At 46.8% G+C, this 25,716-nt stretch overlaps 1 protein-coding gene across 7 annotated transcripts in view; it reads left to right on the forward strand.

Annotated features, from left to right (window-relative positions):
• Positions 1–240: 240 nt before the first annotated feature.
• PGLCT (plastidic GLC translocator) overlaps positions 241–25,716 on the forward strand; it is a 56,210-nt gene continuing 30,734 nt past the window's right edge. Inside the window, exons 1-7 of one of the 7 annotated variants that reach the window (XM_087381083.1) lie at positions 241–790; positions 1,855–2,215; positions 19,639–19,753; positions 19,838–19,905; positions 20,020–20,152; positions 20,317–20,416; positions 20,536–20,648. In XM_087381083.1, coding sequence (XP_087237209.1) covers positions 1,951–2,215; positions 19,639–19,753; positions 19,838–19,905; positions 20,020–20,152; positions 20,317–20,416; positions 20,536–20,648 — 794 coding nt within the window. In that variant the 5' untranslated portion in view covers positions 241–790; positions 1,855–1,950. Of the gene's footprint in view, positions 791–1,190; positions 1,413–1,691; positions 1,804–1,854; positions 2,216–19,638; positions 19,754–19,837; positions 19,906–20,019; positions 20,153–20,316; positions 20,417–20,535; positions 20,649–25,716 lie in introns of those variants that run through there. The other 6 variants (XM_087381086.1, XM_087381084.1, XM_087381089.1 and 3 more) reach the window with 6 other exon arrangements.

Consider the following 25,716-nt stretch of genomic DNA (forward strand, 5'->3'; position numbering starts at 1 on the left):
CCATGGTGGACCAGGCGGGGCGAGCGAGCAACCAATTGTGAAATGGTGTGCACGCATGCTGCATATAACGGATACTCAGACGGGAGCACGGTCTGAGAGCCTCGTTTTGGAGGGTTTTGCCTTTTGCTTTTAAAAAGAGAGATAAAAGGAGGGGGGGGGCCGAAAATGCCGGAAAGATAGATCATAAGTAGATAGATAGATAGATATTGATAAATTTGATAAAAAAGAAAAGTGATATTAATAAAGATGTTATCGATGGATTCGATGACGAAGAGCTTTTTTTGGGTTCATCGATCCAGCCATTTTTTTGATCGATCTTTTTTGCCCTCCTTCAATCCTTGATTCATCAAATTTCCGTCAATCGTCGGAGATTGTTTTGGTTTTGATCGTCTGCCAAAAATTTCTTTGCTTCCCAACAATCCGTCCTTTCGAACAATTCCGTCGCTGCCAGACTTTCCTGTCGTCAAAAATTTCCGTTCGCAGTTCCCGTTCATCGTCCGCCACTCCGCAATCTCCGTCCGTTGCTTCCGCTGCTCTCAACGCAAGATTCCGTCGCAGAATTTCTTCTTCCGGTTGCCGCGCCCACCGAAGGCTCTTCGGCTCACAGAATCTCTCACCGCAGATCGACCAAAACGTCTCGACTGAAAGCTCTTTCGTTGACGGTATCTCTCCCCGCAGATCGACGCACCAACACTTCGGTTTCGGCATTACCACCAACCAGAACAGGTTTTTCGGTTGTAGATTGTCTCGCTCCCAAATTCGTCGACCAATCTCTGCTCAAACCTTTCTGGTACGCCAAAACGCAACTCCTAGCAGCTCTGCTCTCGGATCTGTTTTCGATGGACGCATTTATCTGCCTAGAAATCCACGATTCCGTCCCAAACGTCCCAAAAAACGATCGTCTAAAAGCTCGCGACTGGATGTTTGATGCATTACATTTCCGGCTTCGTCGTCCTCAAGAGCTTGCCGGATTTTTGCGTCTGCAGCTGCTTCGATTCAAGTCTTTTCATGGTTTGATCCTTCAGTTCTCGCTAGTACCGTACTTTCCCTCCCTCATGCAGTGCCATCTTTTACGGTAACTCATCGAAGACCAAATCTACCTCTGTAGCTTTCCAATTGCGTGACAAATCTAGCTGCGAATCTGATTTCTACATCCCCAGTCCTGCCGCTTGGCACTGAGCTTCACAAAGTAAGCACAGTTTTCTTCCCATTCCGCCAGCAGCTCGCTCTCTCGCAAAATCCTCCCCTCTTCGACAGATCATTTCTCTGCAACTCACGAAATTTGCATGTAAGCTTAGCATCCGTAGCAGCTTCCTTTCAAATATCCCCAGCTTGCGAGCGGAAATCTTGTCTTCTTCACAAGATCGCGCGCATCGTTTACCTTTTGCATCAATCGTCATGGAACACCCTGGGTATGTTTTTCTCTGTGAAGATGGGAGGTCTTCTTTGCATTTCCACAACATGCAGTTCCTTCTTTCCTCTCCTGCATCGTTTCTAACTTCATCCTTCCTCAGATCTGATTAGCTTTGAAATTGTCAAAGTACACGAACGTCACCTCGGTGCTTCCGTCAGGTCCAATATTTTGGTCGTTTTCGTGCGTAGATTCTTCGTCATCAGCGTAAAAGCTTTCTTCCTCCTGATCTCTTGGGTTACTAAACAAGTTTAGCTCGTCTTTAAAAAAAATAGTTGATCGCGCAATTCGTTGACACACTGACTTTCATTATGCCCTTTTGTTCATTCTAGTTCTCGTCCGCCCGTGTATGCTAGTGGCTGTCTTTGTGTTTCTTTGTCTAAGAGGGCGATGTAAGTATTTTTGTTTGACCCGCACCTTCCTCTTACGTTCGTGGCTTTCAGGTGTTGTTTAGTTCAAGCCTTCCCTGTTGAACCGATTAGGGCGCTCGGTTTAGAGTTCTTGGGAGTGCAAAGTGCGATAGTCGACCGTCAGAGAGAATGCAGCTAACTGCTCTGTCCGCTTATAATAAGGTGTGGACTGCACCAGGACCTCACTCGCATTCGAAGCAGTATGCCGGAGTCCGGAATCAGGCAACTCATATCAGTTGCGCGATCGCTAAAAAGGTGAAAGTGATCCCTCCCAAACATCACCCTTGGATCGTGCCGTCTTTTACAGCTTCCTACATGGGACAGGGCCTTGATCTTCCTGCTATTGGGAGGGCTGGCCAAAGGCGTTCGTCAGCTGTACGGGCTCAAGCAGCGGGTTAGTTTCTGAGCTTTTGAATCTCTGTTAAACCTTTTAGGAGGTTTTGTTAAACGATTCTCATGCAAGATGTAGCTACACGTGAGTAGTTTAATTTGTCTTTTAAATGGATCTTCGATTTTTTTTTGGCCGTCCTTGTTCTTACGATGTTCTCGTGTTGCTGTCACTTTCCTTCACGAACGTATATCTGATCAAGTTTGCAATCCTTCCATCAACCTTGCAATCCGGGGGTCTCGTTTTGTGGTGTTAATTTTCATGGGTCCATGTAGAGGTGAAGTTGACTTCGCTCATAGGAGGGCACATCAATTCTATAGCACTCTATGCTTGGCATCATGCAAGTGATGCATGTATGGACAAATGTTAGCACTGTCCCGATCTGAGATTATAACAACCCTGTTGTGTGAGTGAAGAACTAGTTAAAAAGCTTCTGTTCTTCAAAGTATGTACAAGAGGGCTGATTAACGGCGAGAGTAGTTGATTTAAGGAGGTCACAAACTAACCATGATTGGGATTTGATCATAATGTGATTTAGATCTGGGTGACTATCATGAGATTAAAACTGCATTGTTCAATTTGCTGTACATACGCACAGGTTATGGCGCCATTTTGTGAAATAGTGCTAGCCCCTGCTAACGTCACCTATTCTCCCCCTCCAAATCCATAGACGGCAACTTTGAGAGAAGACTTCCAGGTTCTAGCCCACATGCAGTGTCAATAACGACGATGGAATATCTGATGGTCCATGGATGCTAGAGGTATGTGGTAGCTCCACTGGATATGTGACTTGTGCTCAACCTTGCAGATTCTCCAATTGGAGAGTACCTGTGTGCCATCTTGGTGTTGGTGTTATCCATGACGGAGGCATCTCTACTCTGGTGGAGTCATAAGAGTACAACATCTGCTTTTTAAAGTACCTCCTAGGTTCATCTTCATACTTCTTTCGCATGGCCTGGCCATCCCGCCTCTTCTTTTTGGCCAATTGTAAAAGTGCGCCCATCCTCTACCACTAGCACATCTAATCTAGGTGGACAAAGCTTAGATAAGCTGAAAAGTAGAAAAGCCATACTTTTTAATAGTCATTTGAGGTTATAGTGATAATGGATTAGTTAATTAATTGATTCTTAATTACTTGATTTATTTGGTCCCATGACCTCTTTACCCATGCACACAATTAATTGCAAGTTAGGCTTAGAAAACATATTATCCTAGGCTTGCTAGGCACATATCTTGACCTAGACAGCTCAAAATTTACCCAAACTAAAACCAAAGGTTAGAATTCCATGTGCTTTGCCTAATGCACATGTGAGTGATCAAAATGCCAGCAATACTCTCAAGATTATTGGTTCCGAAGATCACATTTCACAAATAAACACATTTGGATCTTCATTAAGCCAAGCACGCTTGCCCGAGTGCAGAGTAGTGAGTGCTTGGAGTCTCTGAAATAGGGGCCAACTGACTATACGTTGAGCGAATACCTTGCTTTGTGAATACATAGAAGACACCTGCACGCCAAGCCTCGTAGAAACGCATCTGCCTCTCAATGGTTGTTTGAGAAGTTATCATACCTCGCACCCATATGGCACATGCCAAATGGCGACAAGTGTGGCTATTGGAGGGACCTGGTGGCCTCCCATCATGTGGCTGTAGAGCGGGTGACCTAGATATTCCAAGCAGTTATACTAGACACCGACTATCCTCTGAGGAAGGTAGAAGATGCAGATTAGGAATCGTGTCATGCAACTCGATCCGGAAGATCCTCCCTTGAATGTTGTAAGCTCGCGAAAACTTGTCAATTGAGAAGGCGTGATCCCCCTCCGTCAACCAAGTTGGCATGCCCCAGGTGAAACCCTCTGCATCCTAGGCACAATGCCTTGCCAAATCCTTTGTGCTGCAGAGCACTCCACAAACATTGCGGGATTGTCTCAAGGTCACTATCTAGGCACTAGTGGCACCTCCCATCACATGCCGATGGGCAATCCCCCATGGGTCACCATCCAAAGGAAGTATGTGATCTTCTATGGCTGGAGGTTGATCACAAACGCTACCAAAATCTGGATATGGCACCTGTTGCTTGATCGGGTGCCGCTCTCTCAACGGATTCTAGGCAGCTGCCTCCAAGTGAAGACAGCAGCCAGTGCATGTCATGCACCAAAAGAAGGGCACCTTAACACACCTCTCCTAATGCCCTACTTTGAAGGCCAAAACCAGTTGCTCAGGTCCTATTGCACCTCTCAGAGGAGGCGGCCCTCCAAGAGCTAGAGGTGCCACCATGACTTGTACTCTCCCAAAGTCACTAGCGTTGGATTGATGGTACAACCCTTGCCCAGTTGGCCAACTACTCTGAACCGGTGCCACTCAAGCATATCCAGGGCTCCATCCAACTCTGGGTCTTCATTTGTCTCTAAATGAAGAAGAACCCAGAGCGGAAGGTGCCGAGGGCTCAGTGCAAATACTGGATCCTCAAGGGTACCCTTGTCCTAGAGAACTGCCCATACCAATGCAGTGGCACTGTGTAAACCAACACTCCAAGGCTTAGGGATGGTCGACTCTATCTATATGCTTGTCCCCCTCAAGTGAAGAGAGTTCTCACTCATGCCTTTGTCTCCCCGCCAAATCCAAGAGGGAAAGAGACACATGGTGACTGAAGGAGACCCTGATTCAGAGGATGATCCAGTCCCTGAAGCTGATCCATTGGGGTTAATGTTCCCCTGCTAGGAAGCTCATCATTCTAGTGGATTGGCAGTTCACAAGGCTAAGGGTTTTCCAAATGTTAATGCTCCTGGAGGTAATAGCCTTGATGTTGGTGGTTTATATCTGAAATGTAACGAATATAAAGGATTGCCAGCAGATCTCAGGGCAGTGTTGACTTTCCAGCAATATATTCAAACTGTCAAATCAATTGAACCCAAAGGAACTCTACATCCAGATATAGATGTTAAGGACAAGATTATTCTCCTTAAGTTCAAAGGTGATTCTTGTTCTCCTATTGTATTGGAGGAATGGCTGAGCGAGTTGGACGACTACTTCCTTTAATATCCAAAAGGGGTTCAAGGAAAAATCAGATTTGCTGTGCTGCATCTTGAGGATTTTGCCCATTCTTGGTGGAAGCATCTCCAAAGGGAAGGAACAATTATCAGCACATGGGATGATTTCAAAGCAGATATATTCCAGACTTTTGTTTCACCCCCTCCCCAAGATCAATATGTATGTCTGTGGTATGACCTGATGCATCAAGGAACAGTGAAACATTATATCAAGCAATTCTGGCAAAGTTATCTCTATTTACCCATGGTATAGGGGCAAGATGCTCAAATTTAGTCATGGTCTTCATTCTAGTCTAGCCTCTGATGTTTCTGCTCAGAAACCCAACTCTTTGAAGGAGGCTATGCAGCTCTCTCAACTTTATGAGCCCAAGTATAATTGAAAGGAGAAGGGCGTTGGCATTGGGCATTTTGGCAACAAGCCCCTCAGCAAAGTTAGTCCCTCAATGGACCAGAAGCAGTGGTATCATCATTAGTTCCATTTATTCCGAGATTCCTATTATGCAAAACTAAATCTGGAGCTAAAGTCAGCACGATTATAGAAATTGATGAGGACTCAGCCTTAAAGCTGTGACAGAAATGGAATTTCATGATTGATTGACTGACAGCAAACTAGATGATGATGATGTTGCTGAGGGTTCCAAAAAGAAAACTTCTAATCCCTTTGACCTAGGTGCTTGAGCAAGAGAGCATTCAGTAGAAAGATTTATTTCCTCAGTCAGTGCCAATGTTGAAGTTGCATATGATTTCTCTCTCGATGACAGATTTTCTGATGTGCATTTTTGTGTGGAGGATGATGAGAGTTATTTTGATGCATGGCTGAACTGTTCAGCATATCTGTAGGGGCTGTAAAGGAGCTCAAACTCTTCATTTGAAGGGATTCATCCAAAACAGGCCTGTCCACCTACTAGTTGACAGTGGAAGCACTCATAATTTCATCAACTCAAAGTCCATCCAAGCAGTGAGGCTTTATCCCACTACTATGCATCAAGGTATTAAAGTAGAAGGGGCTAATGGACAGCACTCTTATAGAAAGCAATGTTGCCCAGCCGCCAGGATCCAACCATCTGGATATTTGTTGGTGATTGACATGGGCCCTATTGATGTGGTATGGGATGTGAGTGGATGAAGTCATTGGGTGAGTTTTCTTCGAATTTGAACAAGATGCTAATAGAGCTCATTCATGAAGGTAAGTCCATTAGATTGGCTGTCTTCAATTCTCCCGAGTTGGCTTCCATATCTGCAAGAAGATTGGCTAGATATATTTTAAAGTGTTTGTGATATCTATGCTTTACACTTAGCCAAAACACAAGAAAGTAATGGGCTGGAAGTGGAGGATAATGACATGCAGGAGCTACTTCAACAATTCTCATATGTATTTGCTGATATGCCCCAACATTTTCCACCTAAGCGGGAACCAAGATCCAAACCTGTGAATAAGCCTCCTTATAGGCTCTCAAGGGTAGAAAGAGAGGAAGTGACAAGGCACGTTAGGGAGTTAATTGGATAGGACGTTTATTACCCATAGCCAATCTCCTTTTGCTTCCCCCATTCTTTTGGTAAAGACTCCCCGGGATTGATGACCTATTGGATGAGCTAAAGGGGGCTAACTTCTTCAAGAAAATTGATCTCAGATCAGGTATCACTAGATAAGAAGATGAAGATGAGTCTAAAACTGCCTTTAGGACTGAAAGGGGTCTCTATCAACTTAAGGTAATGGCTTTGGCCTTACAAATGCTCCTGCAACCTTCCAAGCTCTTATGAACAAGATCGTGCATCCTTTTCTCTACAAATTTGTTTCGGTATTCTTTGTCGATATACTAATCTACAGGAATTCCAAAGAAGAGCACCTACATGTAAGGTAAGTTCTGGAAGTTATTTGCCAAGGCCAGCAAGTGTACCTTCATGGTAGATGAAGTTGAATATTTGGGCCATTTGGTAAGCAGCCAGGGAATAAGAGCAGATCCCAATAAGGCGAAGTGTGTAAGGGATTGGCCCATACCTACTAATACTACACAGCTAAGGGGATTTCTTGGACTAGCATTCTTTTACAGGAGGCTCATTGAGCATGTTGCAAACATTGCTGCACCTCTAGTTAAAGAAAGAGGCTTTCTTTCGAACAGCCATTGCAGAAAAGAGCTTCCAGGATCTTAAGGATGCCTTGACATCAGCTCCCATTCTTGTATGCCTGGGTTTTCCCAGGCTTTTACTATTGAAGCTGATGCTATTAGACGTGTGGGAAAGGGTAAGTGATCGTTAAATTTTCAAATTGGCTGGTTGAGGCTGAATATACAGCTTTGTTCCATCATTTGTTGTTGGAAGGCACAACATTAGACGGGACGACACCCATGGAGGTTTCCCAATTTTGTTTCAGGACTTAAAAACCATTCTTAAGAGGAAGGGAATGTTATGTCAGTCATAATTAGGAAGCCCATTGCTTGATTATGGTGAGACGGGAAACCAAAGGGGAGACAAAGCTGGCATATGTGGATTAGAAGCGGTATTCCTAGACCTAGGCATTAACTGAAGGTGCAAATGGAATGCCCTTGTGACGGGTTTATGAAAGGTCCCTTAAGGACACATGCCACACTAGGAAGATTCCACAGGGCGGGCATTTGAGGGTTCTAGAGGAAGCTGTAAGTAAGAAGAATGAGGAAAGAACTTGTAGAGTGTTCATGTAAAGTTAGACACAGAAGGGAGCTTTCGAGGGACCTGTGGTTGGATGAAAAACCTCTTTTGTTAGTGTATGTTAGAGCCCACGTAGAATCTATTGAGTGTCTCTAGGAGGCCATCTCGCCGACATTGATCAAAGGAACAACAGAGGCTATGGGAGTCTAGAAAACTCCATCTTAGGCGAGGGATAACTGCGAAGACTAATTGCTCCCACATGCTAAACTTTGATGAGGGCATCGTTGAAAAGGAGGCGTCACCCTGCTTGTCCTCCTTGAACTCTAGATTGGTGAGGTCTCTTCCAACAATCCACAAATCTAGCCTCTAGAAGGAGATCCACAACTGTTGGTAAGCACGTGTCTAAATGTTATGGATCTCACCCATCCTCAAGCCAATCCATATCACCCATTCTCCTATGAGCTCCCCCTGATCATAAACATCGGAGGCCAGAGTCTGGGATACTGAGATACACACCCCCCACTCCTCCCCACTGTTGTGAACCAAACCTCAGGCCCACATCTTGTGAGGAGACGTCATCGTTGCCTGATGTCTGAGCTCACTGCTACTGCAATACCCAAGCCTCATCTATCACGCAAGCCTTATCTATCACACAAGAAGGCAAGCTGGAACGTGGCAGTGTGACCATGGGTGTTCCACAACTTCGAGGCTGCAAGCTCAAGACTGACATCTCAAATGCTCTAGCCTACAAAACTCTTGCGTATGGGATGCCTTGGGCGGGGCTTTGGTCCTCACGTCTGAGAAAATAGGGAATCCACCTAAGTCGGCTTCATGGAAGCCGTGCCCTGAATTGATGAAGGGAGGGTTGGGACTGTGATGACGATGAAGCTGTGCTCTGACCAGATGCTGTAGGCTGAGAAACGGGAGACAAATGGCTTTACTCTGGTCCAAAACCCCATCAGAAGGCTGTTCCGAAGGGGTCTGGGACTCCTACAGCTATCTTGTTGGCTAGTGGGATTTGTCCTCCTGGCCTCCCAATACTGGACCAAATATAATCAACGGCAAAGCCATGGTGCCACAGTTGCGGAAAATATGATTTTGCTCCACTAGGGCCTGGGTAGTGTTAGGGGATCTCAATTGAAGAAGAAAGACCAATAATGAACCTGGTTCCAACTTCCTAATAAGGATGGGGAGGGCGGATTAGCAGGGAGATGTAGGCAAACTCTTTCCCTAACTCAGGGTGATTGTGGCACCATGATGAAACATCTACTCTCAAACAATCACACGCATGGAAATTCTGTAGGCTGACCTAAGGCTATTGTCTAAGCAGCTTCCTCAACTAGAAAGGTAAGCAAGTCTTGATACTTGTCAGACTCATGGTACAGTGGAAGCGCAATTTTTTGTGATTAACTTAACAACGGCATTCAACAGGTGGGAATGAGGTCACCCACTACCAAGGCTAAACCTTGGTATGTTGTTTTAGTACAATAATACTTGACTTAAATTGCAACGAATTCCAAATAGAACTGATGCAAGAAACAACCAAAAGCCTAGCGGGCTGATGGAGACTTGCAAGAGTGAGAGGAAGCTAGCAAATCACATTGTAATTGAAAGAGATCCCTTGCAATTGAGTAAAAATATCTAAGCTAGATTACAAAAGTTGAAAAATAGAAAAAGCCACAAAAGCTAAATCTAACAAGCTGGCTTTTTAAATTAGAGAATTCGAACTTTAAGATTTGGGTTAGATTGATTTATTGATTTGTAATTATCTTTAATAATTTTACCCCATGAACCCTTTACTTATGCAAACAATTAATTAACATGTGAGGCCTAGAAAAATAATTATCACAGGCTTGTTAAGTACATATCTTGTCCTAAACAACTCAGAATTTACCCAATTTGAAACCATCGTTACAACTCGACGTGCTCTATCTAATGTGCATGTGAATGGTCAAGGCACTATCTAATACACTCAAACATGATCAATTCTGAAGATCGCATCTGCCTCGCAGATAAACACTATGTAAGCTTCATTTGTACTCATTAAGCCAAGCATTGTGGCCTAACACACTAACGCTCACGAGTCACACTCAAAGCTAGTCTGATACCCAATAGTTGTTAGGAAACATTGTGGATGTACGAAGTGACATAAATCTCACATGGCATGTTGACAATTTAATATCAGATGGAGGGTGATCTCAAACTACTTGTAAGTTCACTGACTGGAGCCTGGAAGTCCACCCATGCAGTAATTTCCAACATCCTATCACTAAATGTGGCTACCTTTGGAAACTGAAGATTCATCATTTAGTTGTAGCTGGTGTAACCATGATGGAGGTGGTAAAACATAGAACCATGCAAAAGGTGGTAGAAACGAGGCCATGTAGATGTTAAAGTCGTAATTAAGGTGACATAGTCAGACTGAAGATGGCATGGCCATATTGGAGATTGTTCAGAGCTATAATGGAGATAGCATACATGGTGATCAGCCAAGATAAGTGGCAACCATTGAATTGATGATGAACTGTGTAGAAGATTCTGTTGGAAAGGTCACGTCCCCATCTGTAAGCCCCCATTTGAGGAGAGCATGGGGGAGGTAGACCAGGGGATATTGGGGCTGCCACATGGGCAGCACATGAGCTGCCATCATGTGGGCAGCACACAGCAAAAGGCAAACTATCCAGACATCATGTGGGCAGCTATCCAGACAGGGCCAATGGGCTAACAAGAAGAGTACCTGGCAAGTCGTGGAGCTCCTGATGGTGAAAGCAGTACGGAGCAGACACGTGGACATCAGGGACCTGCAGGAGCCTGATTGCGCAGGGTTTCCATCAAGAACAGCTGGCGCATCAGTATGGAAGGCTACAGGAGTGCCTACGTGGCTGTACGAGGCTGGTGAAGGTCTGGCAGGAGGCAAGGATGCTGCAGCAGGAAGGCGCCTGCATGAAGAAAGATGCGGGGCAGATGGCGATGGCTATGGGCAGGTGAGCACTGAGAGGCCTGCAAAAGGCCCTGGATCTGAGGCAGTACGGCCCTGGCCAGTGGCGCAATGCCACGTGGCAGGTCGGCCCTGCAAATGGCCCTGAAGGGGCCTAGTTTTGTGAGCCCATGGGGGGGCTGCTGGGTCAGCCAGTAGACCCCACAATGGGTCGGTTCTTAAGGCTGCTAGTCGGTCCATATGAAGGGGCATCCTTGCCCTATAAAAGGAGAGGCCTCAGGCCTCATTCAAGCATCCAGCCTTGCAGCTTTTGGAGGAGCAGAAAGGAGCAGCATATACACTACCCTTGGGCCTCTACACAGGAAGTGAAGGAGAGAGGTGTTGCTGCAGAGGGAGAGGCTGAACCCCTGTCTTCCAGGGCAGAAGGTTGCTGAGATCATTCTGGACAGAAAGCCTACAGACGCTCGAGGTGGAGCACACGGGCTCGAGTCTAGAGATAGCTGGCAGATAGGAGAAGTACCTTATGGTAAGATCAGAGGACCACACCATTGGTGAGACTCTGGACCTTTTGTATTGTGTCCATAGCTTTAGACGGAACTATATTATTTTGGTGTCTTCTATATCTGGCTGGTTCATTGTCTATTGATGAGTCTGCACATCAATCCTATGCACATAAGTTTAAGAAGTTTGTGATCCCACACCTCACACAACACTGTGTGAGCTCTTGGGCTATTCTATCAGTCTTCCGCTGTGTGTACCCTCTCTTGGTCCATTTCTAACACACCCCAGCTGTTGGTCCATTTCTAACACACCCCAGATCTTACTTCTTCAGCATCAGCTCTACAACCTTGATATGGATGAGGGAGATTCGGTACATGACCACTTGACGAAGGTCAAGGTGGTGAGGGATCAATTGGCATCAGTTGGTTAGAAGGTGGACTCGTGCCATTTGGCCTTGATGGTACTGAGGAGGCTACCTCGGAGTTTTAAAACCTTCGTAACAAATTTCAAAAGCTTCCAAAAGTCTTCCACTGGGCATACCCTCTGTTGGTCCATTCTAACACACCCCGGATCTTGCTTCTTCAGGATCAGCTCTACAACCTTGATATGGATGAGGGAGATTCGGTACATGACCACTTGAGGAAGGTCAAGGTGGTGAGGGATCAACTGGCATCAGTTGGTCAGAAGGTGGACTCGTGCCATTTGGCCTTGATGGTACTAAGGAGGCTACCTCGGACTTTTGAGGAGTTGGGTCCATTATTGCTACAGGAAGAACCTAGGGAGAGGCTCTACAACCATAGTATCGAGAAATGGCGTTTTTGGGCACCCAAAATGGTTCGCCATTTCCGCACCGTTTCCAAAACCAGAAACGGTGTTTCGGACAAGCTTTTTTTTTTTTGGGGAGGGGGGGGGTGTTGTGCTTTTGCAGTGCCTCTGGAATTTATCAAAGGAAACGTATATATAGAGCAGCAATGTAAGAGCTTGTAGACACCAATGCTCAGCTATAGAAGCAAAAGTACCAGCACACACACACACCCGCCTCAACAACCGAGTAAGAAATTTAGAACCCCATTGGCAGGTAGGGCAGTTTTTTCTCTCCCTCTCCAGCCTCTCCTCTTGCTCTCCTCTTATCCTACAACCCCCCTCTCAGCCTGCTGCCCCTCCTCCTCACTCTCCTCTCTAGCATATCCTCCTTGCTTTCCTCAACTTGCCCTCACCTCTCCTCTCCAACCTCTCCTTCTTACTCTCCTCTCCTTCTTGCTCTCCTCAGTTGTTGTCCTCTTCTTCTTGCTCTCCTTAGCCCTTGCCCTCTCCCTCCTCCTTGTCCTCCTCTCAGGCCTTGTTGTATGACACATGTATTAATCTTAAACACATATATAATATATATTTTATTAACCTTAAAAACCGAAACTCTGTTTCCACCGTTTCTTCTGGTGTCCGAAACTCCAAAACACCGTTTCCCGCCCATTTCCGTTTCCCTGTTTTCGAAACTCTTGGGAGCTATGTCTACAACAATGACAAAGATGACAAGGCATTGTTGGCGAAGTATTACGCCGGCAAAGGAAAGGGCAAGCCTAATGGTGGCAAGTCCAAGAAGGACGAATTTGATGACGAGGACACTTCCAAGAGGAAGCAGAAGAAGAAGTGCTTCTATTGTGACATGCCAGGTCATTTTGCAAAGGACTGCAGAAAGAAGAAGGCGGATCAGAAAAATAGGAAGGAGTCCGACTCAGATTTAGACGGTGATACAAAAGCCAAAGCAAATGTGATAATCGAAGAGTTTTCTTGGTGACATCTCCGTGTGTTATCGAGGCCAGATATGCCGACCTAGAAACCACAATAATGATGTCTGACATTGAGATGTGGGTCGACGAGGAGTCAGAGACCTTTGTGAAGGTGAAGGACAGCACGGAGTGCTTGGTATCTTCCCGGTGCGTGGCTGTTGATATTGACACGAGGATGGATTCCATGCAGTGCCATGGGGTTTCATGTTCAAATGGATGCTGTACGTTAGAAGGGGATAGTACAAGATTACACATGCTATTGATATGTGCCTCGATGAGGTGCATGGTCTGCTTTCAAAGCAAGCACACAGGTAGTACGACGATCTGGTATGTACTTGATGTTCTCAATTTGAGCCTTTATAGCTTGCTGTGGAGAGACTCTGCTCTTCATTTGTCTCACACAGATTGCTGGAAGGTGATGGACAAGGTGTACTGAAGCCAAAACAGTACCTGCTTGAGAGCTCAGTGAGAGTTCGTGGTCCAGGTTATCTGGAGATATTCATTTGTTGTGGACCTTGCCAAAGGAAGGATGGGTTGAAACATATCCTCAGAGCATGGTGTCTGGAAGACTCCAGGTTGTTCATTCATTATGAGGGGGACAATTGGAAGATCGTGGCGGCGGGATTGCTCGAGTTCGAAGGCGAGAATGTGACTGAAGGTGGTGGTGCCTCGAGGTGCTACCAAAGATGGACCTGTGTACTAGGATGGTGTGCGGAAGCAGAACCAGATCTGGTGGAGTAAGAGTCACTAGATGAAAAGCGAGGAAAAGATTTCGACATCAAAATGTTCCAGAGGACTATGACCAGGGAGTTACTGGAGCATCGTTATTGATGTGTTGGCATTGGGCCGAGATGTGTCGGTGAGAGGAGGTGTTGGAAAGGTCACCTTCCTGTCTATAAGCCCCCATATGAGGGAGCATGGCGGAGGTGGACCAAGGGATATTAGGGCTGCCACATGGGCAGCACATGAGCTGCCATGTGGGCAGCACACAGCAAAGGGCAAAGGCTGCCACATGGGCAGCACATAGGTTGCCATGTGGGCAGCTATCCAGACAGGGCCAATGGGCTAACAAGAAGAGTAGCTGGCAAGTCGTGGAGCTCCTGATGATGGTGAAAACGGTATGGAGCAGACATGTGGACATCAGGGACCTGCAGCAGCCTGATTGTACAGGGTTTCCAGCGAGAACAGATGGCGCATCAGTACGGAAGGGCATGGGAGTGCCTATGTGGCTGTACAGGGCTGGTGAAGGCCTGGCAGGAGGCAAGGATGCTGCAGCAGGAAGGCGCCCGCATGAAGAAAGACGCGGGGCAGATGGCAATGGCGATGGCTATGGGCAGGTGAGCACTGAGAGGCCGGCAAAAGGCCTTGGATCTAAGGCAGTAGGGCCATGGCCAGTGGCTTAATGCCACGTGGCAGGTCAGCCCTGCAAATGGCCCTGAAGGGGCCTAGTTTTGTGAGCCCATGGGGGGGGCTGCTGGGTCAGCCAGTAGACCCCACAATGGGTCAGTTTTTAAGGGTGCTAGTCGGTCCATATGAAGGGGCATCCTTGCCCTATAAAAGGAGAGGCCTCAGGCCTCATTCAAGCATCCAGCCTTGCAGCTTTTGGAGGAGCAGAAAGGAGCAGCATAAACACTACCCTTGGGCCTCTACACAGGAAGTGAAGGAGAGAGGTGTTGCTGCAGACTTAGGTCCAGGGAGAGGCTGAACCCAGACCGTCTTCCAGGGCAAAAGGTTGTTGAGATCATTTTGGATAGAAAGTCGATAGATGCTTAAGGTGGAGCACGCGGGCTCGAGTCTAGAGATAGCTAGCAGATAGGAGAAGTATCTTGTGGTAAGATCGAAGGACCACACCATTGGTGGGACTCTGGATCTATCTCTTTTGTATTGTGTCCATAGCTTTAGACGGAACTATATTATTTTGGTGTCTTCTATATCTGGCTGGTTCATTGTCTATTGATGTGTCTGCACATCTATCCTATGCACATAAGTTTCAGAAGTTTGTGATTCCACACCCCACATCACACTGTGTGAGCTCCTGGGCTATTCTATCACTCTTCCGCTGTGCGTATCCTCTATTGGTCCATTTCTAATAGATTCGCTATAGAAGAATCAGATGGTGTGTTACGAGGACGTGAATTTATGGGACCTTTGATTTGCGACTCTCATAATTTACACGTGACTGCCTTGAGCCTTCGAGGTGTGAAAGTCTGGCCATGTGCGCAAGACTTGGGGAATTAAAATTTCTAGTGGGCCCTTGGAAGGTGTGAATGTGCACCGAGGTACTAGGCAATTAATTCGTAGGACCAAAGTGTGCAACAGGGGCCAAAAGAGTGGTGCAATTTGAAATTGCTATTTTTAGCACAGGACTCCAGAAAGAGCAGAGAGCCCTTCTTTTGGGTAAAGGAGGCCAAATTCAGAGCAGGAAGAGAGAGGACAGGGAATCGCCACTTGCTAGGAGCTGACGGGTGTTGCCAAGGATGTGCTGGAGGAATTGCGATTTGTCCAAGAGTTTCTGGGAGATTCGCTGTGGTCCAGGAGCTGTCTAGGTAGATGAGATTTGCCTTCAGGCTGACCAGGAGCTAGTGCGGGTGTTGCGGCCTGTTTTCGAGCTGAGCAGGAGCTACCATAGGGATTGCGACCTGTTCTCTTGCTGCTTTTTAGGCTGTTGCTGCTGATTTTGAAGCTTTTTAGGCTTGGGCGACCTCTTCTAAGTTTCTTTTGGGCTGTTTCAGGCCAGAATCAACCATTCTTTGCAAGATCTAGGGTTTTCCAGCACAGGTGACCTGATTGCTTTGGATTCTGGGTAGAAGAAGGCTAGCTTTTGTCTACTTTTGCCGTTCATGGACTGGTTGCTGGTTGGTTATTGCGTTTGAGATTTATTTCTCGCCATGAAGGGTTGGTTTTGGCCGTTGGGCAGTGGCCAGGAGGGCTACAGATAGAGGCGACTTGTTTGGAAATGCTTGGTGGATCAATTGCACCAGAGTTTGGCTGTCTGGGACTTTTCTGTAGTTGTTCAGCCGTGTTTGGCTGGTTGGGCACTGGGTTGTGCAGGTGCAGGAAGTGCACAGTCTGTTGATGCCTTTGGGGCTCTGTTGCACACTTGGTTGGTAGGGAGATTGCAGGATTGCCTAGTAATTGGATTCTTATTCGGCGTATAAGGTTGAGCAAGGGGATTGCAGGGTGTGCAGGATATTGGAAGTCTGTGGGCAGTGGTTTGCCCGTGGTGCAGCTTTCAGGAGACTCTGTAATCAGCCGCTTGGCTTTATGAATATTAAAGAAATACCGCAAGGGGCGCCAATGTTTGGGGCCAATAGGTGTCCTTGTTTCTGAGTAGGAGCGCTCTAGCTCCCTCTGATTAAGTTTGTGGTGATTAATTATTTGGCTATTTACTGTGTGTGCTATAGTGAAAGTGGATCTCACCACCCTTTAATCTAAGAAGGCTGGTTTCATGGTGTAAGAAGTTATGTAACAAGAATCACATCATCAGAAACTCACACGTATGGGCAGTAAAGAGGTGCACAAAGTGAAATAGATGGAAATAAATATATATTAAATGTTCCATGAATGTAATCCAAGAAATTGAGGGTTTGTTACTTTGGACCATGGGTGAACATCACGTGGATTGTAGAGGAGTGAAATTGCAACAACTTTACAGGCAAGGGAGGATTAAACCATGGGCCCATCAAGGGCAACCATGACAATCAACTATGTAGTTACAAGGGGTTCCACTCATTCAACTATTTCAGGTGCTCCAATTGAAGTTATTTTCTTTGGCACCAATGCTTGCCTCAACTTCAATTTGCATAGCTGCAGACATCTCTTTCTTTTACGCTTTGGCTGTGCTTCAAGGTGATTGGAACTATTTCAACTCCTTGTCAAACGCTCTAAACTTGGTCTACAAGTAATAGTGTGTAGCAGGCTTGATGGTATGGCACTGTACCTGTCTTGTAACACTCAGTAAGAAGAACTAGCTATGAGATTGCTGCTTATATTAAGCCTTGACTTAAAGATGCGGTAGCTAGCTGATCCATCTGACCTTTATGTCATAAAAAGTTGAAAGCCTTCATGTCTCACCAGCTAATACTATTGTTGTATTATTATAGAGATGTGTGCTTCACTTTCTGATTGCTCATTATCCCTACCATCTGTCACTGACCAGAGGTGATGAAAGTTATCACTGTGCCTCCGTGTGGCGGCTTGTAGGCAATATACTTGTGTCATGGATATAGCTAGGAGGGTGCACAAGACTATTGCAAAATACCGTAAAGTTGGATCCAAGTGTGCATGATCGACATTATAGTTAAAGGTTTTTTGGTGGAAGGTAATCAATGAAGATTCACCTGTTTTTCCTATTGCTGGTGTAAACTACTCGGTGCTTTCTATCAATTCAGACAACGGATTTTGCAGAGGCATTTGAACGAGTTGATTGCGAGTTGCCAAACACATATGCTTGAACTTAAGAGTTTGCAATTAAGCTGGAATTAAGACTTATACAGCTTAAACACAAAGTGACATCATTGGAGAATGCAATATGATTGAGGGGCCAAGACGGGCCCCCCCCCTTATCCAAGCTCACTTTATTCTTGAAAATGGAGATACAAGACCAAGGTGCAATGCACCTTCCAAACTGATGAACTCAGTGAAAACCTAGGACCTAGATACAAGACTCAAGAGCATATGTACAAGGTAGACAACAAAAAGGAGGACTCCAAGCTCAGGTTTCAGCTCTTGGCTTGCCCAATCCACAAGGAAGAAGCCTGCAACAATCACCACTTACATCCAACATTAGAGACAAACACTAGTTTCTAGAAAGATAGTAGAAACAACATGAAATAGTGCTGTAAATGAGATAAACTTGACAATACAGGCTCCCTTCGTGACTTGGCCCTTTTGTAGATGAAGTCCTTGATGCCTCTGAAGCTACCTTGGGTGAGGAGAGTGTGGAAATGGGGCTGGAATGAGAACAGCTTAGAAAAATAGCCTGTAGGCTAGAGAGAGAAAGCTTTTATGGAGTGATAGCTGTAGAGAGAGAGTGCCTATGCTGATCCCAAGGGAGGAGATGTAAGAGAGGAGCTGCTGCTGTTCCAGAGGTGCACCGAAAGGCAGATTTCTGCAAAGGAAATGGGCTGGAACAGTAGAGAGAGAAATTCTGCAGTAGAGAGAGAAATACTGCAGCAGGAGAGAGAAAGGGGCTGTGGCTGCTCCAGGCTAGGTGAAGGAGAGAGGATGCTGCTGCTGTTCCAGAAGAGCTGAGAGGGGGCAGATTTCTGGAGAGGAGGGGCTGGAACTGTAGAGAGAGAATGTGCTGTTGTAGAGAGAGAAAGTGCTGCTGAGGTGAGAGAATGGCCTGGGGAGAAGCTGGCTGCACCCAAGGAGCTGGAGAGGTTCTGCTGCATCATCTAAAAGGAGGGAGAAGAAAAGTGACGAAATTTTCATGTGTGGAATGAAGGGGAGAGGCCTTCTTTTATAGGCTCAGCCCCCTTCCTAGGCCTAGAGTGGAAGGTGGACACTTGTCCCAGATTTTTGGTGGGCTGCCGTCCCAAAGAGGACAGCCCACCACTTGCCCTAAATCTACCAGATTTGGGGCCAAACACTTGGCCTGCATATGGCAATGAACATAAGAGAAATATTGCCTTAGTCTCCGCATCAAAATTCATTTTCTGAGCCCACGCATGCTGCCACATGTGTGGGACAGGTGGACTGACCTGCCAGCTCAGATTCCAAGTGGCAGTCTGCCACGTGTCAGCTGCCACGTCACTCCCAAAAACCCTAAAATTTCAAAGTTGTCAGAATTTAATTCTGATCGCACCCACGGGTTCCTAACAGCTTAGACTATCTATTGACGTACTCTAAGGTCATAATTGAGCCATACTGAGCTCATTTGTTTGTCGTCTTATCTTGTATCTCCATTACTCTTGGCATGCTGCCAGGCCTACACCCAAAGCTCAGGGAACATTCTCTTGAATGGTTCCTAGGTCGGTATGCAATCTGTGCATTTGATTGGTCCCATGTTTGGGTACTCAGGTGGGGTGTGGTTTCTAGATGTCCCTCTCAAAGAGAGGCCATCACTCTTGTGGGTCACTAATGCCCATAACCCCAAGCAAGGGGGTCCACCCTCAAATGCTAGACCTAGTCCCCATTGTCCGTAATTGAACAGAAGGAAAACATTTCATTTCTTAATAAGCATACTATTGAAAAACAAAAAGAAATAGTACCAAGCAAGTGGATACATGTTGAAGCAAGATGACAGCTGGTATGTTAAGTTTTCTTAGCCTTGGATGTACGTCTCAGGGTACACCATGCTTATGTTTATCACTATTTTCTAAAACATTGATTATACTTTTGAAAGTTATATACTTCCCAGTTTATGTCTTCTTTAAAAAATCCCCCCTGAAATTCTACAAATGCGCCCTGCATCTAAATTTTTTCCATTTTAGAACATTTTATCATTGTTCATGTCATAGAATTGGATGTTTTTTTCGAATTTCTGGATTTGGCCTACGTGATTTGATCGTTTGAATGCTGTTACAGATGGAGAGGTGGAAGAATTGGTGGCCACAACCAGTGTTTCCCAGTCAAAAGGCTCCGTGTTGCCATATGTAGCTGTTGCTTGTTTGGGTGCCATTTTGTTTGGCTATCACCTGGGGTAGGTTTTTTATGTTTTGAGTTCTTAATATGTTTCAGGCCTCAAACATTGGGAGCTATTGAAATGAGCTTTTTCTGTCTTCAGGGTTGTTAATGGAGCTCTCGAGTATCTTGCAAAAGACCTGGGAATTTCCTCAAACACTGTGTTGCAAGGTGTGCTATTAAATCCACATCATGATACAAGGGCATTAACATCATCATATATCGAGCTGCTGGTCTCTGTGTGAAGGCATTTGGGCTGACAATTTCTCTTTGCTCATCATGTAGGTTGGGTTGTGAGCTCAACCCTTGCTGGAGCAACAATTGGTTCATTTACTGGTGGGGCTCTAGCTGAGAAGTTTGGTTGCAGGCGTACCTTTCAACTTGATGCAATTCCTTTAATTGTTGGTGCCTTTCTCAGGTATCCCTCACTGCTTTCTAGGGACCTGGTACAACATTAGAGTAATGCCTTTCATCTGTATTTAGGGAGTTTGAAAATTTAATAGATTTAAATGCTGTTGTAGTTCTGGATGATCACATAAACCATAGTTTTTGTATGCATAATGCTTTTATCCTGGAAAGCAGTGCCACAGCACAAGGTGTCCAAGCCATGATACTTGGAAGGCTACTGGTTGGCCTTGGCATAGGGATATCATCAGCTATTGTGCCTCTGTATATATCTGAGGCAAGCATTACAAGTTCTACTTTTTTTCTTGTTCTTACTAGATTCTGGCCAGTTGTTTGTTTTTTTGAGGAATGTGCTACGGATATTGTTTGTTTTGAGAAATCTTACGTATGCAACAGATATCTCCAACTGAAATTCGTGGTGCACTGGGTTCTGTAAATCAACTTTTTATTTGTATCGGCATCTTGATTGCATTGGTGGCTGGCTTGCCCCTGGCTGCTAATCCTGCTTGGTATGGTTCTAAAACAGAATCCTCTCATAATTTGTGTCTCATGTGCTCATTCCCAGACTCCATTATATTTCTGATCAATTTGTGTTCTTTGGATTAAGCTTTATCGTCTTCCTTATACAAGAGAAAGAGAAAAAGTAGGAAACTGGACAAGGTCAAAGCAATTATTGAAAAGGACACAATCTTTGTGGTAGGATCGTCTGGTATGCTTCAAAGACGACAGTGCTGGCTTTCTGGCACTAAAATAAACAGATGTCTAGCTTTTCCACCCTCTGCCGGCATACTTGCCCACTTTGCGTGCTGACTAATGTGCATCTCTAGTGCTGTCTATATACCTTGGCTGTCAAATGGTCTACCATGATGGTCCAATAGTTACCAATCCATAGGGTCTCCTGCTTGTGCATCCGGGATATGGTGTGAGTGGTCCAAGTCATGGGAAGCCTTTACAGAAGGCTTCATTGAATAGCTTGGCCAAGATCATTGCAAGTGTTTCCCAACCATGGGTGAGGAGTTTTGCTTTGAGGCCATCACGATCTTTGTCTTTGCCATTTGAAGCTCCTTAGTGGCATCCTTTAACTAGGAGGTAGTGAATAGAGTGGAGCTGGTGGAACGAGTTTAAGATGTTTGGCTGGGGCTGGTTGGGACATCATATAATGTAGCTGCATAGTCCGTCCAAAGGTTAAGGTCTTGGATGGGGCATGGTGACTTTTTGAAACCGGATCAGAAACCCTATAACGAATCTGTATTCAGCTTTGAAACCCTAAAAACGAATCACTGCTGGCAGAAATGCAGTCTGGATCTTTGGTTTGCAGCAGAATTAACCAAGATAGATTTCGAATTTCATTAAATAGTGGGGAAAAACAGCATCTAATAGCTTCATCTGACGAGTAGCAGTAGATTTCTTCTAGGAATCAAAACAAACTGAGAGGGGGAGTGAAAGAACAGAGATTGCTACTTCCAAGCAATGTTTTTGCAATATTTCTTAAGAACTTCACGATAGAAATTGATGAACACAAACTGAAATCTGAAAATCAGAATTGCAGCATTTTTCTCAAAGATTCTTCACGATAGAATAGAGGGAGAGAAGAAGGAGACTCAGCACACACAACACTAGGGCTCAGAATTAAGGGTTGGACCCCCCGAAGGTCTTTATTGCAATAGAATAATGTTTTGTACAACTGGCTCTGAAAAGAGCATGAAGCTGAGTACAACTCTTGAATGAATCTGGGAGGCTGGGGCCTTTCTTTTATAGGCTAGGCCTAGCAAAAAGCTAGGGCCTACTTTCTAAAGGCTACTTTTACATAAAAGCTAAACTTTTTAGGCTTTCTTTTCAAATCTGTTGCTTTTTGGGGCCTTTTTTATCTCGTAGGTCCTCCTTCTAAAGAGGTGCCCCCTTGTCCTTACTTTTAGGCCTCGTGGCACCTGCTTTCTTGTGCTTTTCTCCCCAGTCTTGGGTCCTTTTTGCACTATATTAGGTCCTACACATTGCACAAACAAGTTCCAACACTTCAACCCATTAGAGGTTAGCGAAATACATGCATTCCTAGTTGTTGGACTAATCCTAGGCGTTCCCACAGTTCTCGTTTACTAATGCAAAGCAAAAGTAAAACAAAGCTTATTCTAGTTAACCAAAGTCAACTTTCTTGGCCATTGTCAAAGCAATAAAGATTCCTCTTTATGTCTTGGGAGACGTACCAATTTGGTGACATACCCTCCGCTTCTAATAAGTTGTCCTCAACTGAAAAGAATCTTGATACAGCTGAAACTTGAGGATGCCTCCTCTCTTGACATCAATTGTCTAATAGTTCTGCCTCTGGGTGCTTTTCTTTTGTGTGCGGTACGCAGTCTGGTTGCTAGAGGATCTCCTCCATCTCTTCCATCTAAAGTGGATCTTTGAATCTAGTAACTTCAGTTTGTTGACTTTTTTTTTTGCCGAAAAAACAGTTCTAATTATATTACTTCGAGAACAAGATACAAGAGGTCAGCTTATAGCTGACGGGCTGCGTTCACAAACCGGACGCAGCCCAAAAGGTAGCATAATAAATCATACTCTCACGGAGGAATATGCTGAGTGTGAATGAACAGCCATCGGGGTGGTGAGTAGTGCCACCGAAGGCCCTGCGTAGTCTGCTCGAAGAAGAGGCTCTGTGAATCCCAAGCCTGGAGGAAGCGTCTCCGCTTCTCCTGACCAGCCCGGGAGTCTCCCTGAATCTGGTCCCACTGGCCTCTGAGGGTATGAATAATCTCACTCCAAATCTCCGCCATGATCTGGGCAGTCGATAAGGAGGTGCCACCGAGGATCTGCGCGCAGCGCGAGGTCCAGATGTGCCATCCTGTAATGCTGCTGATAATCTCCCAGACTGGCTGCCTCTCCCGAACTCCTGTATCAGCCTCTGCTAGGTGCTGTGGGATACCCTCGAGCGGCCCCCACGTCCCCTGTGTGATAAGGAAAGTGGGGTCCTGCTGGCATGCCTCGAACAAGTGATGAAGACCAGGTGCGGTGCTGCACCAACAGAACGCGCCCCAAGTGATCACTCCTAGCTCTGGTGCTGCACGAGTAAGAAGCCCGAAAGTCCACCTCCACACTTCCTGGGCGCGCATGCAGCTCCACAGGCAGTGTTTTGGTGACTCCTCATCCGCATGGCAAATCTGACAGCAACCGTCCTGGCCTATCTGCCTCAACCAGCTCCCCACTGGAAGACCTTTGTGGGTAAGAAGCCACAGGAAGTACGAGATCTTCCGCGGCCGCCAGCTCTCCCACAAGGCCTTCCAGAAAGCCTGCAAAAAGAACCTGGAAATACCCTGTGCGTACCAGCTAGGACGCTGGGTGGGGGGGCGGCTCTGCATCCTCCCGAGAATTCGCCTGCCCAGAGTCGTGCTGTACGCGAAGAAGGAAGTCTGCCCCTGTCCTGTCACAATCTCTGGCCACCACCACTCTCCTGGGTCCCACTCAAGCTCTGACAAGGCCCGCCCCTCCCAGAGCCAAAGACGCCAAAGCTGCAACTGGTCCTGCTCGATACTAGGGTCGGTATGCCAGACCTTCCCCAGAAGGCCTACGACCCTAACCCTCTGCCACGGTAGTAGGGGGTCAATGAGCGCATCCTCTCTCCTGAGTCGTCCGTCCCCTGAAACCGCAAAGAAGGCGATAGAGGAGTCATCCAAACGTCCTGCGACCACCAGTGGGATGCCACGGGGGGTGAACTGTCCCAGCCAGTGGGTGTCTCCAGGCATGAGGACCTGAGGCTCAGGTGGAGCCAACCAAGCGGCTGGGATCGCTCCGTCGATCTCCGTGCGTCTCGCCTGGACTCCGCGTGCACCTCCCGCTGCGTCTGCCAGATCGGCCATCTCCAGATGTCTGTACGTATCCCTCCAAACTCGAAGGGACCGGGCTGGCCCCCTCATCCAGCCGTCCCACCTGATATGTGATCTCTCCCCCAACTGAAGGCCCTCGGCGTCTCTGACCTGCCCATTCCAGACGAGCGGCTGGCGATCGATCTCCTCCTGACAGCTGGGCTGGGACTGAATGAGACTGAGACGGAGCCGCCTCCAAACCATGAGGAGGCTACGAACGAGTGGGGAGCGGGGCTGAGTGAGCGGGGCGGAAGTGAAGATCCACCTGAAGGACGGTAGCCACTCTCCACCTCGGCGCGGGACACAAGAGCCGACTCCCTGCTGGAGTAACATCTTCCACGTCTGCCCCCCTGGGGTCAAACCGCGGATGATAAGCTTGCCTAACAAGGCCTGACTCTGAAGCTCTGGATCAATGACCCCCAGACCCCCCTCCGCCTGCGGAAGAATGACTGTCTGCCAAGCAACCCTGGCTCTGGTATCTCTCTGCCCATCCTCCCCAGACCAAAGAAAGTTCCGAACCAACCTCCTGAGCTGTGCCACGCTGGATCTCGAGAAGCACCAACAGGAAGCCACATACCAAGCCGTGGCTAGAAGGACCTGGTTAACTACTAAAGCACGACCTGCAAGGGACAGCTTAGCAGTGCTCCAGAAAGCCAGCTTCCGTCGGATGGAATCTAGCACCGGGAGAAACTGCTGGGCTGGCGTAATGTCTAGGCCAACCTGGAAGCCAAGGTATCTAGCTGTCTGACCACGTGGAATCCATCTGAAGCCCAGGAATCGCCCCCACTGAGAACACGCCCCCGGGTCTGTGAGAAAACCAACTGATTTGTTCCAGTTGATTTTCGCACCAGCGGCCGAGCAGAAAACCTCCAGGGCCATCCGCACCCTCTCTAGCATCCTCTCATCGTCCTGGACATAAAGGGCTGTATCATCTGCGTACTCTGAGTCCAGAAGCTCCGTGTCCTCCCGGAGTGGAAGGCGAACACCCCTGAGCCCTGTGGACCTCGCCCGAAGGTAGTAAGTCATGGCCTCGGCGAAGAAGAGAAACAGATAAGGAGCCAGGGGACAACCCTGACGTACTGATCTCTCCAAGCTGAAACGCTCACCCATCCTGCCTCCAATGATGACTCTGCTAGACGCTGTCCTGTACAAAGCTGAGATACCCTGAATCCAGCCTGCCGGGAAACCTAGCCGCTCCAGAGTCCCCTCCAAAAAGGACCAATCCACGCGATCGTAGGCCTTCTCGAAGTCGAGAAGTAAAATGGCAAGGTGTGAACCGCTGTACTGAGCCCACTCCGCCGCCTCTGAAAAGGTAAAGACATTATCCAGGATACTGCGGTCCTGGACAAAGCCTGTCTGAGTGTCATGGACAAGGTCTGGGAGTAGAGGTCGAACTCTGGCACTGATCATCTTGGCGAGGATTTTGTAGGCAGTGGTAAGGAGAGTGATCGGACGCCACTGGCGGATCTCCTGTCTATCTCCTCCCTTCGGGATGAGGCAAATCAGTCCCGAGGAGAGGCTCTCTGGCATCTGACCGCTGCTGAAAATCCCCTGCAGAGCTGCAAGGAGGGGCTGATGGATCTGGTCCCAGAAGGAGGTGAAGAAAGCTCGGGATAGCCCATCCTCACCTGGGCATTTCTGCCCATCAATAGCCATCAAGGCCTCCAACATCTCATCCGCGGTGAACGGCGCCAACAACGACGCCTGCATGCTGGGCTGG

The sequence above is a fragment of the Dipteris shenzhenensis genome, chromosome 11 (assembly GCF_047967505.1).
Source record: "Dipteris shenzhenensis isolate YYH24624 ecotype China chromosome 11, Dip_SZ_1.0, whole genome shotgun sequence".
Lineage (NCBI taxonomy): Eukaryota > Viridiplantae > Streptophyta > Polypodiopsida > Gleicheniales > Dipteridaceae > Dipteris > Dipteris shenzhenensis.